Source organism: Dendrobates tinctorius, unplaced genomic scaffold (assembly GCF_039654945.1).
Source record: "Dendrobates tinctorius isolate UK_male_01 unplaced genomic scaffold, ASM3965494v1 ptg000059l, whole genome shotgun sequence".
In the NCBI taxonomy this organism is placed as follows: Eukaryota; Metazoa; Chordata; class Amphibia; order Anura; family Dendrobatidae; genus Dendrobates; species Dendrobates tinctorius.
Window position 1 is genome coordinate 13,880,826 of NW_027361727.1, and position 20,689 is coordinate 13,901,514.

General features: G+C 41.6%; 1 protein-coding gene across 1 annotated transcript in view; it reads right to left on the reverse strand.

Annotated features, from left to right (window-relative positions):
- LOC141092253 (doublesex- and mab-3-related transcription factor 1-like) overlaps nucleotides 1–15,237 on the reverse strand; it is a 108,941-nt gene extending 93,704 nt beyond the window's left edge. Inside the window, exon 1 of the mRNA XM_073578249.1 lies at nucleotides 14,925–15,237. Within this exon, the coding sequence (XP_073434350.1) occupies nucleotides 14,925–15,077 (153 nt within the window). The 5' untranslated portion in view covers nucleotides 15,078–15,237. The remainder of the gene's footprint in view (nucleotides 1–14,924) is intronic.
- Between the last annotated feature and the right edge of the window lie 5,452 nt (nucleotides 15,238–20,689).

The following is a 20,689-nucleotide window of genomic DNA, read 5'->3' on the forward strand; positions in this document are numbered from 1 at the left end:
AAGAGACCTGCGTAGTCTCGAAAGCTTGCAATTTGTTACCATCTTTTCAATTAGCCATTAAAAAGGTATCAACCACTGAGGACTCTCAATTCTAAATATTCTTCTATCTACTGGCTAACACGGTACAAAGATATATATATCTTTCTTGTACAGACGGTAGACATTACAGCATAACAATAACCACATAGATCATAACAGATACCAAGAGGAATGAGGGCCCTGCTCGCAAGCTTACAATCTATGAGGAAAAAAAGGTAGACACAAAAGGTGGGTGGTAACAGTTGCCCTGATTGTTTGGACCAGCCATAATGTTAAGTGTATAACAGTACAGACACAGAGGGCTAATGGATGCATAAAGCATGTGGGAACATGATGCGGGGAACCTGGTTATGGTAAAACTTTTGGCTGTGCCACACAGGGATAGATTAGGTTAATGTGTTGAGGCGGTAAGCCAGTCTGAATAAATGAGTTTTCAGGGCACGCTTAAAATTGTAGGGATTGGGGACTAATCGTATTGACCTGGGAAGTGCATTCCAAGAATTGGTGCAGCGCGTGTATAGTCTTGGAGACGGGAGTGGGAGGTTCTGATTATGGAGGATGCTAACCTCAGGTCATCAGCAGAACGGAGGGCACGGGTAGGGTGGTAGACAGAAAAGAGGAAGGAGATGTAGGGTGGTGCTGAGCCATGGAGAGCTTTGTGGGTGAGGGTAATACGTTTGTACTGGATTCTGGAGTGGATGGGTAGCCAGTGTAATGACTGGCACAAGGTAGAGGTATCGGTGTAACGATTGGCGAGGAATATGATCCTGGCTGCAGCATTCAAGACAGATTGGAGAGGGGAGAGTTTAGTAAGAGGGAGACCGAATAGAAGAGTTACAATAGTCTAGACGAGAATGAATAAGAGAAACAGTAAGAGTTTTTGCGGAATCAAAAGTAAGAAAAGGTTGAATTCTAGAAATGTTTTTGAGGTGCAGATAAGAGCGAGCCAGTGATCGGATAAGGGGGGCGAATGAAAGTTCGAAGTATGACCCCAAGACAGAGGGCATGTTGTTGGGGAGTAATAGTGGAACCACACACAGAAATGGCAATGTCAGGTATAGGTACATTAGTAGAGGGAGGAAACACAAGGAGTTCAGTCTTTGACAGGTGCAGTTTCAGATATAGTGAGGACATGATGTTAGACACAGCATTTAGACAATCGCTGGTGTTTTCTAAAAAGGCAGGCGTGATATCAGGAGAGGAAGTGTATAATTGGGTGTCATCAGCATAGAGATGGTACTGGAAACCAAATCTACTGATTGTATACTGCCCCTATTGGAAAAACAAAGAGAAGAGGAGGGGGCCCTAGGACTGATTCTTGAGGAACCCCAACAGTAAGGGGAAGATGAGAGGAGGATGAACCAGCAAAAGATACAGTAAAGGAGCAGTCAGAGAGATAGGAGGAAAACCAAGAGAGAACGGTGTCCTTGATGCCGATGGAGCGGAGAATGGTGAGGAGGAGCTGATGATCCACAGTGTCGAATGATGCAGAAAGATCCAAGAGAATTAGCATGGCGTAGTGACCATTAGATTTAGCTGTTAGTAGATCATTAGAGACTTTAGTGAGGGCAGTTTCAGTAGAGTGCAAAGAGCGGAAACCCGATTGGAGAGGGTCGAGAAGCGAGTTATCAAAGAGATAGCGGATCAGACGGGAGTGGACCAGGCATTCCAGGAGTTTAGAGATGAAGGGACAATTAGAGACAGATCTATAGTTAGCGGTACAGTTTTGGTTGAGGGATGTTTTTTAAGTAGTGGATGTATGATGGCATGCTTAAATGAGGAGGGAAAGATACCAGAAGAGAGAGGTTAATTATTTTAGTTAGGCGAGTGGTGACAGCAGGGGAAAGGGACTAGAGGAAATGGGTCACTGGTGCAAGTGGTTGGGAGAGAAGATGCAAGGAGCCTGCTTACTTCTTCTTCTGTGACTGGTTCAAAATCAGAGAGTGAGCTAGATGCAGTGGAGGAGGGAGGACAGTGCATGGTATGAGGTGATTGGGAGATAATTTCCTATTGGAAATTCCTGTCAGATATGGTCAATTTTTTTTTTGAAGTAATTGGCCAGATCGTCAGCTCGAAGCTCCATGGTTGGGAACTGTACTCTTGGGTTGAGCAGGGACTGAAAAGTGTCAGAGACGTTTAAGGTTATTGGATAGTGAGGTGATGAGGGTGTTGAAATAGGCTTGTTTTGAGAGGTGAAGGGCAGTGTTGTATGTTCTAAGCATAAACTTATAATGGATGAAATCTTCGGGTAGACTGGATTTTCTCCACAGACGTTCGGCGCACCTGGAGCACTGCTGCAGGAAACGTGTTTGCAGGGTGTGCCAGGGTTGTCGCCGTCTGTTTTGTGGTGTTCTATGTATAGGAGGAGCAAATTCATCCAGGGCACTTTGAAGTGTTTCATTGTAATGCTTCAATGCAGAATCAGGACATGAGAGGGAGGAGATAGGGGCCAATGAAGACTGCAAGTTCTTCATAAGTTTCTGGGTGTTTCTATAAGTATGGACAGTGGGGGTGACCTGAGCGGCCTGGCAGTTATTGATATGACTTTTTGCTGTTAAATTGGTTCTTTAACTTTTAATATTAATTAATAAAAATTATTTTAAACGTAACCAATTGCTTTCATGGTTCATGTTTTGTGCTCTGGACGGTGGTGATTGTCTGTCTGGATTCACATTGTTGATTAGCTGTTCTGTTTAGAACCATATGATATTGTAAGGACTTTCTTATATTGATTTTTCTATGTTTCTATTACATGTATATACAGTGGGGAAAAAAAGTATTTAGTCAGCAATAGTGCAAGTTCCACCACTTAAAAAGATGAGAGGCGTCTGTAATTTACATCATAGGTAGACCTCAACTATGGGAGACAAACTGAGAAAAAAAAATCCAGAAAATCACATTGTCTGTTTTTTTTTCATTTTATTTGCATATTATGGTGGAAAATAAGTATTTGGTCAGAAACAAGCAATCAAGATTTCTGGCTCTCACAGACCTGTAACTTCTTCTTTAAGAGTCTCCTCTTTCCTCCACTCATTACCTGTAGTAATGGCACCTGTTTAAACTTGTTATCAGTATAAAAAGACACCTGTGCACACCCTCAAACAGTCTGACTCCAAACTCCACTATGGTGAACACCAAAGAGCTGTCAAAGGACACCAGAAACAAAATTGTAGCCCTGCACCAGGCTGGGAAGACTGAATCTGCAATAGCCAACCAGCTTGGAGTGAAGAAATCAACTGTGGGAGCAATAATTAGAAAATGGAAGACATACAAGACCACTGATAATCTCCCTCGATCTGGTGCTCCACGCAAAATCCCAACCCGTGGGGTCAGAATGATCACAAGAACGGTGAGCAAAAATCCCAGAACCACGCGGGGGGACCTAGTGAATGAACTGCAGAGAGCTGGGACCAATGTAACAAGGCCTACCATAAGTAACACACTACGCCACCATGGACTCAGATCCTGCAGTGCCAGACGTGTCCCACTGCTTAAGCCTGTACATGTCCGGGCCCGTCTGAAGTTTGCTAGAGAGCATTTGGATGATCCAGAGGAGTTTTGGGAGAATGTCCTATGGTCTGATGAAACCAAACTGGAACTGTTTGGTAGAAACACAACTTGTTGTGTTTGGAGGAAAAAGAATACTGAGTTGCATCCATCAAACACCATACCTACTGTAAAGCATGGTGGTGGAAACATCATGCTTTGGGGCTGTTTCTCTGCAAAGGGGCCAGGACGACTGATCCGGGTACATGAAAGAATGAATGGGGCCATGTATCGTGAGATTTTGAGTGCAAACCTTCCATCAGCAAGGGCATTGAAGATGAAACGTGGCTGGGTCTTTCAACATAAAAATAATAATAAATTTTATTTTTATAGCGCCGACATATTCCGCAGCACTTTACATTTCAGAGGGGATTTGTACAGACAATAGAAATTACAGCATAACAATAATCACATACAGTAGATTATAACAAATACCAAGAGGAAATAGGGCCCTGCTCGCAAGCTTACAGTCTATGAGGAAAGAGGTAGACACGAAAGGTGGGTGGTAACAGTTGCCCTGATTGTATGGACCAGCCATAATGTTAGGTGTGTAACAGCACGGACACAGAGGGCTAATGGATGCATAAAGCATGTGGGAGAATGGTGCGGGGAACCTGGTTATGGTAAAACTTTTGGCTCTGCCACACAGGGATAGATTAGGTTAATGTGTTGAGGCGGTAGGCCAGTCTGAATAAATGCGTTTTCAGGACACGCTTAAAATTGTGGGGATTGGGGACTAATCGTATTGACCTGAGAAGTGCATTCCAAAGAATTGGCGCGGCACGTGTAAAGTCTTGGAGACGGGAGTGGGAGGTTCTGACTATTGAGGATGCTAACCTCAGGTCATCAGCAGAACGGAGGGCGCGGGTAGGGTGGTATACTGAAACAAGGGAGGAGATGTAGGGTGGTGCTGAGCCATGGAGGGCTTTGTGAGTGAGGGTAATAAGTTTATACTGAATTCTGGAGTGGATGGGTAGCCAGTGTAATGACTGGCACAAGGTAGAGGCATCGGTGTAACGATTGGTGAGGAATATGATCCTGGCTGCAGCATTCAAGACAGATTGGAGAGGGGAGAGTTTGGTAAGAGGGAGACCGATTAGAAGAGAGTTACAATAGTCGAGACGAGAATGAATAAGAGAAACAGTAAGAGTTTTTGCAGAGTCAAAGGTAAGAAAAGGTCGAATTCTAGAAATGTTTTTGAGGTGCAGATGACAAGAGCGAGCCAGTGATCGAATGTGGGGGGCAAAGGAAAGCTTGGAATCAAGTATGACCCCAAGACAGCGGGCCTGTTGCTGGGGAGTAATAGTGGAACCACACACAGAAATGGCAATGTCGGGTATAGGTACATTAGTAGAGGGAGGAAACACCAGGAGTTCAGTCTTTGACAGGTTCAGTTTCAGATATAGTGAGGACATGATATTAGACACAGCGTTTAGACAATCGCCGGTGTTTTCTAGAAAGGCTGGTGATGTACATCTGATGATGTACAAAGGAAAGCCCTGCCTACCAAGAGTCCTCTATCCTATGGTGGCCAAATGGGCTCATGGTACAACTCACCAGTCCAAGGTCAAGATGCACAACCTTGTCCGCCAGTATTACCACGCACCAGGCTTTTCAACAGTAGCCGCCAACATTACAAAAGGGTGTCTTGTCTGTACCCGATGCAATCCAGGAAAAACCGAAAAAACACCTCAGAAATGTACACCCAGACCCCTGTACCCTTTCCAGCGCATACAGATAGATCACATACAAATGCCACACTCAGGGGGTTTTGAGTATGCCTTAGTAGCAATAGACATATTTTCAGGGTGGCCAGAAGCCTTCCCTGTCAAGAACCAGTCAGCAAAAACCACTGCTAAAAAACTTCTCTCAGAAATAGTGTGCAGGTATGGGCTCCCAGATACTATAGAAAGTGATCAAGGACCCGCATTCACAGCCAATCTCACAAAAGAGATATGGGAGGCCCTCGGGACCGAGTTGGCCCTACACACTCCATATCACCCACAAAGCAGTGGCAAGGTTGAGAGGTTGAATGGTACATTAAAGTGTAAGATGCTAAAAGCTGCACAGGAGACAGGAAGACCATGGCATGAGAGTCTTCCCCTCGCACTGTTCAGCATCAGACATACACCTGCTGGTCCCACCAAGCTTAGTCCATATGAGATCTTGTTTGGTAGTGCTCCAAGGCTAGGACTGTATTTCCCACAACAGTTGTCTCTGCAGTATGACACTTTGACTAAGTTTGTAATTGAACTAACTAAGCACTTAACTAAAATACATTCTCGAGTTTTTTCATCCATCCCAGATCCACAGGACCTAGAAGGAACCCATACGATCCAGCCTGGTGATTGGGTCCTCACTAAGAGGTTCAACAGACGTACCCTGGAACCCAGATATGACGGCCCATACCAAGTCCTGCTGACTACTACCACAGCTGTCAAGCTCGAGGGCAAGCCCACATGGATCCACGCTTCACACTGCAAGAAGGTCCCAGATCCAGAAGCCAGTGGCGACCACCACCCTTCATCTGCCTAATACTTATCCTTTCCTTAATTCACCCTGTAGCCAACCTCCTGGGGACAATCACTCATGAGGAGGGCATGATGACTTTCTGGTATAATGTTTCCACCCCCAGGGTAACATATCAATTTGACTATTGTCTTATAGTAGACTGCCCAGGCCCCATGGGACAGTTTGATATTTGGTTAGGTACCCAATTCATCTGTGTCACCACAGCTGAAAGGGGGGAAGGGTCAAACTGTGAGGATTGGGCTCTTGTTGGATGGAACACCGGTGAACATGATTGGGGTTATCGACCACTCCCAGCCTTAGAGCGAAGGGACAAATGGGGAGCCAGCCTATTATCCCGCATGACTCTAACTAAAGCCCCTTTCAAAGGCCAGAGAGCCTTTCCAGGCTTACCCATCCCTGCCACCCACTGCCCCAGGGAGGGATGCATAGTTCTCTACCTTACTATTGACAACCCCTCAGAAAATGACCAAGGGTTGTACGTACTAGGCTCAAGTACAAAAGCTGGTAGAGCCGGAAAAGGTGACAACATGGGTAAATTCCAATTAAGAAACCTTGAATCTAGACCACCAATTGAAGAGATAGATGAATCAGTACCAGGAGCTAAGTTCCTAGTAGATTTGACATATGAGGAAGAACTTGCCATAGAAACAGGGTTTTCTGATTCCAACATCTGGCTCGAATGGGTGAGATATACCACCACTAGTGCAAACCGCTCCTCATGCATAGCTTGCACCACCGCCAGACCCCATTTAGGCACCGTACCTTTCCCAACTAACCCCTGGGAAGATGAGAAGGGATTCCTGTGTACCCTATTTCTATACATGGATAATCAACCAGGTGATTCACAAAAATGCCAATCCATAGCCCATCTATACCCACCTCACCAAAATACCGAACCAACTGGTCATGGGATCACCCCCTACCCAGGTAATTACACCTGCTTCCAACGAGATGCCCCCGGTAGACAAGTGAACAATCTACCATCTGGTTACTGTAATAATCAAGTCATTCAGGTACAGGAAGGTAACCTATATAACGACTCTTTGTTAATAGGCCAAATTTACCAATTGCCTGATGTATATTGGTTATGTGGGGACATGAAGATCAGGCCAAGACTCACTGTTCCATGGAAAGGACAGTGTGCCATAGTAAAAGCCCTTATGCCTTTCCATATATTTGATTTACCCGGCTGGGATCAAGTACTCCAAGAAAAACGTTTGCCAAAAAGGGTAAAAAGGGAACTCCAAGGAAAGAAGGAACTTCAAGGTTCCTTTGACCCCCATATTTACATAGATTCTATTGGGCTTCCACAAGGGGTACCTAATGAGTTTAAAGCCAGAAATGAGATAGCAGCTGGTTTTGAGTCAATTATTCCCATAATTGGGGTAAATAAGAATGTAAAATGGATAAATTACTTATACTATAATCAGCAGAGGTTTGTTAATTTTACTAGAGATGCTATACGGGGACTCAGTGAGCAATTAGGCCCCACATCCATCATGGCCTTCCAGAACAGGATGGCCTTAGACATGATCCTAGCAGAAAAAGGCGGAGTCTGCAAAATGATAGGTTCCAGTTGCTGCACCTATATACCGAACAATACCGCCCCCTCTGGAAGTATATCCAGAGCACTTAAAGGCCTTACTGACCTATCAGAAGAGTTAGCTCGAAACTCTGGAACCGATGACAAATGGGATACCTGGTTTGGGTGGTGGAATGGCTGGCAAAAAGCACTTACAAAGTTTGGAATAACCATATTATGTGTTCTAATTATTGTTGCCTTAATTCTATGCTGCTTAGCTCCATGTCTTAAGAAAATGATGATGAAAACTATGGAAACCACAGTGATGACCATGCATGCCGATTTTGAAGATTCCCTGTATGAAAACATGCAATCACCACCTCCGGAATATGCCTGTCTGAAGCAAGCCAATGAGGGAAAGTCCAGGATCTGACTTCCTCCTGTGCAAAGTCCGTTAGGAGGGGGTCCATCTACTAGAGATGGGTCGTCTCGTATATACGGTGAAGATTAGTTAGTTAGGTTCCAGCATTGTTGAGATAGGTAGGCCGGGAGGACAGATCGATAGGTTCGACGAGGATAGGGTTTTGATTTTGCATATCTCCAAAGGAGGGACTGTTAAGGGAAGAATATATGGCACCTGAATATATACAAGAATCAAAACTGTATCACTATATGGACGCTTTGCTGGATATTGGGATCATGTTGCTTTAAGATACTTCAGATTTTCTGAGAATTGTTTTCTGTATTGTATAACCCACCTAGGCTTCATGCAATACTGGGTGGACTGGGTGGACTAGGGTGGATCGGGCTAGAAGACAATAATTATGTACATAATGATTATGTAGCGATATGGGAACATATGAGATCCCACGAGATCAATACTAATTTACTATTTGTGGTAAACAGTAATTTGGAAATGCACCCATGATGTAACACAATGATTTCTGTTATAAAAACTGTACACCTTGGATTAAAAGATGGGAGAAGAATCATACTGACACGATACCCTCTTGTCTTGTGTATTCTTTCCTCGAGTATACGTATACCTTGTGCCAAAGCTACAATTCGGCCACAGACAATTAAGACGGGTCGCACCTTAGTGTGACAGAATCATCAGTATAAATGTAGTATGTATGTAGCATGTAGTATGTATGTAGCATGTAGTATGTATGTAGCATGCATGTAGTATGTATGTAGTATGTATGTAGCATGTAGTATGTATGTGGCATGCATGTAGTATGCATGTAGTATGTATGTAGTATGTATGTAGCATGTAGTATGCATGTAGTATGTATGTAGCATGCATGTAGTATAAATGTAGTATGTATGTAGCATGTAGTATGTATGTAGCATGCATGTAGTATGTATGTAGTATGTATGTAGCATGTAGTATGTATGTAGCATGCATGTAGTATGCAGCATGTAGTATGTATGTAGCATGCATGTAGTATATATGTAGTATGTATGTAGCATGTAGTATGTATGTAGTATATATGTGGTATGTATGTAGCATGTAGTATGCATGTAGTATGTATGTAGCATGCATGTAGTATAAATGTAGTATGTATGTAGCATGTAGTATGTATGTAGCATGCATGTAGTATGTATGTAGTATGTATGTAGCATGTAGTATGTATGTAGCATGCATGTAGTATGCAGCATGTAGTATGTATGTAGCATGCATGTAGTATATATGTAGTTTGTATGTAGCATGTGGTATGTATGTAGCATGTAGTATGTATGTAGCATGCATGTAGTATGTATGTAGTATGTATGTAGCATGTAGTATGTATGTAGTATATATGTGGTATGTATGTAGCATGTAGTATGTATGTAGCATGCATGTAGTATGTATGTAGTATGTATGTAGCATGTAGTATGTATGTAGCATGCATGTAGTATAAATGTAGTATGTATGTAGCATGTAGTATGTATGTAGCATGTAGTATGTATGTAGCATGCATGTAGTATGTATGTAGTATGTATGTAGCATGTAGTATGTATGTAGCATGCATGTAGTATGCAGCATGTAGTATGTATGTAGCATGCATGTAGTATATATGTAGTATGTATGTAGCATGTGGTATGTATGTAGCATGTAGTATGTATGTAGCATGCATGTAGTATGTATGTAGTATGTATGTAGCATGTAGTATGTATGTAGTATATATGTGGTATGTATGTAGCATGTAGTATGTATGTAGCATGCATGTAGTATGTATGTAGTATGTATGTAGCATGTAGTATGTATGTAGCATGCATGTAGTATAAATGTAGTATGTATGTAGCATGTAGTATGTATGTAGCATGTAGTATGTATGTAGCATGCATGTAGTATGTATGTAGTATGTATGTAGCATGTAGTATGTATGTAGCATGCATGTAGTATGCAGCATGTAGTATGTATGTAGCATGCATGTAGTATATATGTAGTATGTATGTAGCATGTGGTATGTATGTAGCATGTAGTATGTATGTAGCATGCATGTAGTATGTATGTAGTATGTATGTAGCATGTAGTATGTATGTAGCATGCATGTAGTATAAATGTAGTATGTATGTAGCATGTAGTATGTATGTAGCATGCATGTAGTATGCATGTAGTATAAATGTAGTATGTATGTAGCATGCATGTAGTATAAATGTAGTATGTATGTAGCATGTAGTATGTATGTAGTATGTATGTAGCATGTAGTATGTATGTAGCATGCATGTAGTATATATGTAGTATGTATGTAGCATGTAGTATGTATGTAGTATGTATGTAGCATGTAGTATGTATGTAGCATGCATGTAGTATAAATGTAGTATGTATGTAGCATGTAGTATGTATGTAGCATGTAGTATGTATGTAGTATGTATGTAGCATGTAGTATGTATGTAGCATGCATGTAGTATGTATGTAGTATGTATGTAACATGTAGTATGTATGTAGCATGCATGTAGTATATATGTAGTATGTATGTAGCATGTAGTATGTATGTAGTATGTATGTAGCATGTAGTATGTATGTAGCATGCATGTAGTATGTATGTAGTATGTATGTAACATGTGGTATGTATGTAGCATGTAGTATGTATGTAGCATGCATGTAGTATGTATGTGGTATGTATGTAACATGTAGTATGTATGTAGCATGCATGTAGTATATATGTGGTATGTATGTACAGCGTCAAACTGGCCCACCGGAGAACCGGTGGATTCTCCGGTGGGCCCTGGCATCTGGTGGGCCCTGGCAACTGCAGGGGCCCCCAGCCAGTGGTGTGTCGCACACCATGCAGCTGCTATGGGGGCCCCTGCCAGCGGAGCAGCAGCGGGTGTCAGGAGGCAGGAGCCCCTGTCCCCGCTGCTAAAGAGAAATGAATATTCACTGCGAAGCAGTGAATATCATTTCAGGTCTCCACCCCCAGAGGCCCCGCCCCCAGCCCAGTAAGCCGCTCTGAAGACTGCAGCTGTAAATCAGGGCCGGCGCCGCCCTCATTCCTCTCTGCTCCTGGCTCACAGCCAGTGCGCGATGACGTCACTACATCGCGCACCCGCTGTGTGTCTGGCAGAGGGGGCAGCTCCTGACACTGAAGCCGGGATCAGCGTGGGAGCGAGGAGGAGAGGTGAGTATTGTGTTTTGTTTTGTTTTTTATATCTCTCGCTCTCTCTATCTGTCTCTCTCTCTATCTCTTATATCTATCTATCTATCTATCTATCTCTATCTATTATCTATCTATCTCTATATCTATCTCTATTATCTATATCTATCTATTTCTATATCTATCTCTATCTATCGCTCTATCTTTATATCTATCTTTCTATCTCTACATCTATCTCTATATTTATTATCTATCTATCTTTATCTATATATATCTCTATCTATCTCTATACCTATCTATCTATTTATCTATCCGTTATCTATCTCAATATCTTTTCTCTGTATCTATCTATCTATCTATCTATCTATCTATCTATCTATCTATCTATCTCTATCTCTCTTGCTATCTATCTCTCTATCTATCTTTATATCTATATCTATATATCTATCTCTATCTATATCTATTTCTCTCTATATCTATCTCTATATCTCTCTCTATAGCTATCTATCTATATATCTCTATCTCTATATCTATCTCTCTGTATATCTATCTATCGCTCTATCTCTATATCTATATATCTATCTTTCTCTATCTATTTATCTCTATATCTTTTCTCTGTATATCTCTCTCTATATCTATATATATCTATTATCTCTATATCTATATCTATTTCTCTCTATATCTCTCTATATCTATCTATCTATCTCTATATCTATCTCTCTGTATATCTATCTTGCTATCTCTATATCTATCTATCTCTATTTATCTCTATCTATTATCTATATCTATCTCTATATCTATCTTTCTATCATTACATCTATCTCTATATCTATCTATGTCTATATCTATCTATATCTATATCTATTATGTCTATCTATCTAGCTATCTCTATTATCTATATCTACCTATCTCTATATCTTTCTATCTTACTCTCTCTATATCTATCTGTTATCTCTATATTTATTATCTATCTTTATCTATCTATCTCTATCTATTATCTATATCTATCTCTCTATCTATTTATCGATCTCTGTATCTATCTCTCTCTATATCTATCTCTCTATCTCTATCTATCTATCTCTATATCTATCTATTATCTCTATATCTATCTATCTACCTATCTATCTCTATATCTATCTCTATATCTATATCTGTTTCTCTCTATATCTATCTCTATATCTCTCTCTCTATAGCTATCTATATATTATCTCTATATCTATCTATATATTATCTCTATATCTATCTATCTATCTATCTATCCATCTCTCTCTATATCTATCTCTCTCTATATCTATCTGTTATCTCTATATCCATATCTATCTATCTCTATATCTATCTTTCTATCTAACACTATATCTCTATATCTATCTCTATATCTCATTATCTATCTATCTCTATCTCTCTCTCTTTATCTATCTATCTATTGATCTATCCATCTATCTCTATATCTATCTCTATATCTATCTATTATATCTATCTATTATCTCTATTATCTATATCTATCTATCCATCTATCTCTATATCTCTCTATCTTTCTAACTCTATATCTATCTATCTCTATACATATCTCTATATCTAGCTATTATCTCTATATCTATCTCTATATCCATTATTCCCTATGAGGGGGTGCATTATTCCCTATGAGGGGGGCAGTATTATACCCTATGAGGGGGGCAGCATTATACCCTATGAGGGGGGCAGCATTATACCCTATGAGGGGGTGCATTATACCCTATGAGGGGGTGCATTATACCCTATGAGGGGGTGCATTATACCCTATGACGGGGTGCATTATTATATTCTATGAGATGGCTGCATTATACTATGTGAGGGGGCTGCTTTATATTCTATGAGGGGGCTACCCCAACTCCTGCTACATAATTAAGACATGTACAACCTTATATTATACCCGGATATTAGCGTGTTTTACCGCACAATTGGTGGTCTGGTATTTAACTCTATGCAGCTACATAGTGGGCCCCAAGAATGATTTTCTCTGGTGGGCCCAAGGTGTTCCAGTCCGACGCTGTGTATGTAGCATGTAGTATGTATGTGGCATGCATGTAGCATGTAGTATGTATGTGGCATGCATGTAGCATGTAGTATGTATGTAGCATGCATGTAGTATGTATGTGGCATGCATGTAGCATGTAGTATGTATGTGGCATGCATGTAGCATGTAGTATGTATGTAGCATGTAGTATATATGTAGTATGTATGTAGCATGTAGTATGTATGTAGCATGCATGTAGTATGTATGTAGCATGTAGTATGTATGTAGCATGCATGTAGTATGTATGTAGTATGTATGTAGCATGTAGTATGTATGTAGCATGCATGTAGTATATATGTGGTATGTATGTAGCATGCATGTAGTATGTATGTAGTATTTTTTTTTTTTAACATTTAACACATTAGCCGGATGATGGGACTACTACTGTCCCATCATTGGCTAATGTGTCAATCACTGTCATGGTAGCAGGCATCGCCCGATGGGACTTGTAGTCCCATCGGACGATGCCTGCACAGAGCCCCGGACATCAGCACAGCCCCCCGGCAGGCCGGCACAGCCCCCCGGCAGGCCGGCACAGCCCCCCGGCAGGCCGGTACAGACCCCCACAGGGTGCACAGCCCCCCGGCAGGCCGGCACAGCCCCCCGGCAGGCTGGTACAGACCCCGGGCAGTCCACACAGCCCCCCGGCAGGCCGGCAGACACCCCCGGAAGGCCCGAAATGACGGCGCATCATGATGCGCACACACCGCGCATCATGATGATGTCATTTTGGCTGTCAATCAACTTTGAACTTCCGATTCCGATGCCCGATATTGAAAAAATATCGGATGTCGGTATCGGAATTCTGATACTTGCGGTATCGGAATGCTCAACTCTAATCACAAAGTATTGAGATGAAATTTTGTTTCTGACCAAATACTTATTTTCCACCATAATATGCAAATAAAATGAAAAAAAAAAAACAGACAATGTGATTTTCTGGATTTTTTTTTCTCAGTTTGTCTCCCATAGTTGAGGTCTACCTATGATGTAAATTACAGACGCCTCTCATCTTTTTAAGTGGTGGAACTTGCACTATTTCTGACTGACTAAATACTTTTTTTCCCCACTGTATGATATACATTTTGCATATACAGTTATCACTTACTATTATCCTCTTATGTATTTTGTACATTTCTGATGAAGGTCCATATGTAGAACCGAAACGCTAACTATAAGGATTGCCAACTAAACTTGTTTTCATTCACGGCAACTTCTTGAGTACCAAGTTCTTCTATTGTAGTAAGAGAGAGAGAAAGCTACTGACCAAAAAACTAGGATCACCACAGTAAATCACAATAATTAGTCTAAATTTTATTATATTGCACTTCAGACAGACCAAAACAAAATATAAAAACATAAAAATGTCACTGGCTGACAATTACAATAGACCCATGGGGTTAAAAATATAACCCTATAAGGCTCCCCAGACACATGAATACAGTACAAATGAAAATATACAACTGATCAATACGTCGATAGGATGACAGGGTAATAACAAATCAAAAGCACAGTATATGTACACTTAAATAGAGCCCAGATGGAAGCACTAAGCGCCCATCATACATATGCTGCTAGGTAAAAAGATACAATGTTCACCCAGTTCACCTTACATGATAAATAAATTAATAAATAAATCTCTATTTACCTGGGCAGCCATAATACGCTGTCTTTCTGCAGTAAGGCTGCATTTTTTGCACTGGCATTCCCGCCAAATACAAAAACGTTTGTGACCTTTCAACGGGGATGAATACCCATGATTTCTGCAACGGGCACACTTAGGAAAGCGTGATGTCTTCATCCCATTGCCCTGTATTCCCGTCCTCTTCAGAATACAAAACTTACAGCATTCATTGTCTTTGTGTGGGAGAAAGCTAGTAAGCAGTGAGAGATAAATGCACAAACTTCCCTCCCACAAACCCCGAAGCTATGACGTGAAACTGTTGTGTTCTGATACAATTGAGAAAAATCACAGTATTAACAGCCAGCATCTTACACATAAGACTCCTACTTAGTAAATAGTCTAATACGTGTGGCCATTTTTTATATTTGATGTACCTTTTACATACTCATCATCAGGATTCAATAATATGTATAGCTACAGCAAAGGTGTATATAGGTTTTCCAACACATAGGACAAGAATTCAGTTTGGCGCCGTTCCACACCTCCAAGCACATAAGCAATTTGCACACTCCTAAATCTATGAATGTTCAGTGAAAAACTGAAAGAAGCAGGAAGAAAAACTTGTCACAAGACCATAAGGGCTCATTCCCACTTGCGATGAAATCGGATGAATGCAATCCGATAAAAACAATCGGATTGAATTCGGACCAATGTTATTCTACGATTGTGTCTTCATCTGTGCTTTTTTTCCAGCTCGAATCGGATCACGATCCGATTGGAAAAAAATTGCAGCATGCTGCGATTGTAATCGGAAATTGGATCGCATCCCACAATAGAAGTCAGAGTGCGACAAGAAAAAAAAAAAAAAAAAAAAAAATCACACAGCACTCGGTCCATGCGAGTGCAGTCCAATTTTTACACACCGATCACATTTGAAAAGCCGGCAATTCATATGCGGCTACAGTAAAATCACACTGACAGGTTAGAATAGAATAGATATATACACATAGAATACATATACAGTATGTGTGTAATTCCAAGCCCGAGGTTTAGTACTGAACAGGTGTCAGTCAGATACCCTCATTAATAAAATGGTACATAAAGAGTTAAATAAAAGACACACGAAATCTGCGTGAAATGCAATATGTTTATTTTTCAAAAAATTTCTGAAAAAAAAATTGCATGAGCTCCCCGTGTAATTTGCTTAACCAGCAGAGGGAAAGCCGATGGCTGAGGACTAATGTTAATATTTTGGAAGGAGCCAATAGCCATAAAGGTTCCCAGGCTATTCATATCAGCTCACAGATGTTTGCTTAGCCTTTACTGGCTAGTTTACAGGGGAATCTCAGAAAATAATTTGACATGGGTTCCCTCTATAAAATCGAACAAGCAAAGGCTAGGCAGACAGCTGCGGGCTGATATTAATAGCCTGGGAAGGGGCCATGGATATTGGCACCCCCTCAGACTAAAAACATCATCTCTCAGCCGCCCCAGAAATGGCGCATCTTATAGATCGGGAGATGTGACTGCTCTACCTGGCCTTGGGTGATACACTGACAGGAGGTAATCGCTCCTGCAGTGTATCACTGAGAGTTCACCGGAGTTCATGCTCTCACTTACAGCACCATTGCATGAGCGTTTTCTCACGTAGTGGTGCCGCAAGTGAAAATCGGAGCTGACCAGCTGATGTGCTTCAGTGAAATCTCACAGCAATGCAGTGATACACTACGGGATGGATCACCTCCTGTCAGTGTATCACCAGAAGCCGTGATATCGTCGTGGGAAAATCTGGATTACCTGGACTACGGCGGACAGGGAGTATATGTTGGTTTATTTTTGTTGCAAGAGACGCGGGTGATGGAGATTAGGTGTTTGGTGAGTATGAATTTTTTTTTCTGTTTTACAATTGAACACAGTCGCCAGATGATGGGACTACTGAAAGAAATAAAGTAAAAAAAAAAATACATATTTGGTATTGTGCATTCGTAAAAGACCTATCAAAATATAAAATAAACTAACCCGATCAGTAAACAGCGTAACGAGTAAAAAACATGAAACGTCAGAGTTCCGTTTTTGGCCGCCGCAGCACTTCAATAAAATGCATCAAGAGGCGATCAAAACCTTGTATTTACGCCAACATGATATCAACAAAAATGTCAGCTCAGGGAGCATAGAATAAGCCATCACACAGCCCCATCGACAAAACATTTAAAATGTTACAGATCTCGGAAAATGGCGACACCACTTAAATAAAAAATGAATATGCATGTTTGGTATCTGCGTTATCGTACTGACCTGGAGAATCATATTGCCAGGTCAGTTTTACCATATAGTGAACATGGTAAATAAAAACAAAATTACGGAATTGCACTTTTTGCTATTATGCCACACTTGGAATCTCTATATGCAGCTCCAGGCATCGGGTCACATAAGGATTACGTGTTTCTGCTGCCTCCTGCCACATGACGCGGGTGCCAGCTGGCGTCTCGGTTGCTGAGGTGACAGATGTGTCACTTCCGGTCCGTGGCAACGTCACTTAGGCCGGGGGTCACACTAACCGACGCAAAATACGGTCCGTAGTTTACAGGCGTAATACGGATGAATGACCCCTAAATAGTGCTCTGTATGTCATCCGTAATCAAGGTGTGGTCGCGTGTTTTGCGCATGTGTGCATCCGTATGGCGAGATTTTCTCGCCGCCTTGCAAAATGGACATATAATGGAGCCCTATGACAGGGTTTATAACAGAAACGAAATAATAGATATAGACACATAGAATGCATATATATATATATATATATATACACACACACACACACACACACACACACACACACACACACACTCTGTATATATATATATATATGAACAACGGCAAAGCAAAGTCCAGCGATAACGTGAGCAATCCAGGATGCTGTTAAAAAATTTTTCTTTTTATTCATAAATCCATTAAAATGCAATGGTCCAAGCAGTTCAAAACAGCAATAACGCAGGAAAGTAGTGCAGATAGGACTACGCGTTTCAGCGGTAGAACCCGCCTTCTTCACGGTCCAAAAGGGAAGCCCACGCATTTTTTAACAACGAATTAACCCCTTAAAATAACAACTACAACTCCCAAATTTTGCACACAAACCCTCATCTAATTATTAGTCAAGGACATATAAAAAAACTTGAAATGAAATGCTTTACTGAATGTAAACCATGTGTCATTTCATGTCGGGTTGGGGAATGATATGATAGAAGCCGGCAATTTAATTAGCGGCTATTCTGCTATGAAGAACTCTGTGAAGTATAAATATATATATATATATATGTTTGTCACAATGACATGTATGTATATATATATATATATATATATATATATGTGTGTGTATTCTATGTGTATATATCTATTCTTTCGTTTCTTTATTAAACCTGTCAGTGTGAGTTTACTGTATCGCGCACTGAATTGCCGGCTTTTCTAAAAGACACCGGGTGCGTATTTCTCGCAAGTCACATGTGTGGTACGTGTGTAATCCGTATTTTTTGCGCACCCATAGACTTGCATTGGCGTACTACGGGCGTAGTACGCTGAGAATTGTAGCATGCTGCGATTGGCACGGTCCGTAGAATATGCCCGAGAAATATACGGCTGTTGGGAGCAAACCCATAGAGAATAATTTGTCCGTGTGTAATGCGTGCTTTTAATGCCTCTCACTCGTCCATATTCCTCGCCAGTGTGACCCCGGCCTTACGGTGTGCACTCCTTTATAAACTCCAGCTTTTTACTGCACACTATGCCCTGTTGTGAGTTCATTTTCCCCTTCACTACTGAGGCCCGAGGAACTCCCTCTTCTGGTGAAGAAAGGTAGTGAGCCTGATTGTCAAACACCTGGGGCTGATGATGATGACTGGCTGAGTGGAGTTAATGACTGGATATAAGGCTGCCGACGCCCTTCTGGCCTGTGGGTGATTTCTCTGTGGACTTCTAGGAAACCAGTCTGATTCCTGCTCATCTAAAGCTAAGATTTCTGCTTTGCCTTTTTGCATTAGTGTTTTGTTTTCCTTGCTTTTCTGGATTCTGCCATTCCCTGCTGGGGTGAGCTGAATCTCCTTTTGCCTGTTGCTCTGTCTTCAGAATATTCCTGAGTGCTGACATAGCCTTTTTTGAAGCCTAGCGTCTTCAGGGCCTTTTTTACTGTCAGTTTGTTGGCTCTTATTTTCATAGGGTTTTTCACGGATTGCAGACAGCAGCCTTCCTGTCCTTTCCTATCTAAGCAAGCTTGGGCCCCATCTTTGCTCAGTCTTTCTTCTTGCTTCACCGTCATTATATGTGGGGGGCTGCCTTTTGCTTTGGGGTCTGCTCTGGGGCAGTTTAGATTTCCCTTTCTGTCTTTAGGCTATGTAGTCCTCCGGCTGTGATCGAGGGGCCTAGGGCATCGTAGGAGCCCCCCACGGCTACTGCTAGTTGTGTTGATAGGTTCAGGGGTCTGCAATCCGATAGCTGCCAACTTCTCTGGTTTTCTGGACTTAGCTAGCATTTCTATTTTTGCCTCCTACGGTGACTCAATCATAACAGAATCACCCGCCATACCGCAGATCCTAGGGTACTCAATTGCAGGAAAGAATTGTACAAAAAAAAAAGGTGTGTATATTTTTTCCTCTATATCTCTGAGGCCGTAGGGGGAATTTTTTTTTTTCTCTCAATGGAGATAAAGCAATTGTCTGATTGGAGCAGCTCGCTGCGGAAGTGCGGGGAATTTCCACCTACCTTGCTCATTCACATGCTGCTGAACCAAAGATTCCTACACCTGATGTATTTTTTGGGGATCGGTCTAAATTTTTGAATTTCAAAAATAATTGTAAATTATTTTTTGCCTTGAAGCCTAACTCGTCAGGGAGCTCCGCGCAGCAGGTTAAAATTGTCATCTCTTTGCTGCGTGGCGATCCCCAGGATTGGGCGTTTTCTTTGAAACCAGATGATCCTATTCTGACTAATGTGAACGCATTTTTTCAGGCCTTGGGGTTGTTGTATGACGAACCTAATGCCATTGATCAGGCTGAAAAGACCCTGCTGGCATTGAACCAGGGTCGTGATTCTGCAGAATTGTACTGTCAAAAATTCCGAAAGTGAGCAGTACTTACTACCTGGAATGATAATGCCTTGGCTGCTCTCTTTCGGAAGGGGTTGTCAGAAGCCGTAAAAGATACTATGGTGGGATTTCCTGTTCCCTCTGGTCTTGACGATTCTATGTCTTTAGCCATTCAGGTTGATCGGCGTTTGCGCGAACGCAGAGCTGCACGAGAGGTGTTGCCACCTGTTGAACAGATGTCTGAACCTATGCAATGTGATAGAGTTTTTTCCAGAGAGCAGCGTCAGGAGTTCAGAAGGCGTAATAAGTTGTGTTTTTTCTGTGGAGATGCCTCGCATATTATTTCTGTCTGTCCTAAACGCGAGAAACGCTTTGCACACACGTTTTCTGTTGGTGGTGTTCAACCTAAGTTTCTTCTGGCTATTACTCTGATCTGCTCCCTGTCCACATTTTCCGCCAAGGCTTTTGTGGATTCGGGAGCAGCTCTAAACCTAATGGACTTGGATTTTGCTAAACGTTGTGGATTTCCGATGACACCACTGCAGACGCCTATCCCTTTGAGGGGGATTGATGCTACTCCTTTGGCTAAAAATCAACCTCAGTTTTGGACCCAGGTGGTAATGCGGGTCGCCCCAGACCATCAAGAAAATTGCAGGTTTTTGGTGTTACATAATCTGCATGATACTATTGTTCTGGGGTTTCCCTTGTTACAAATTCA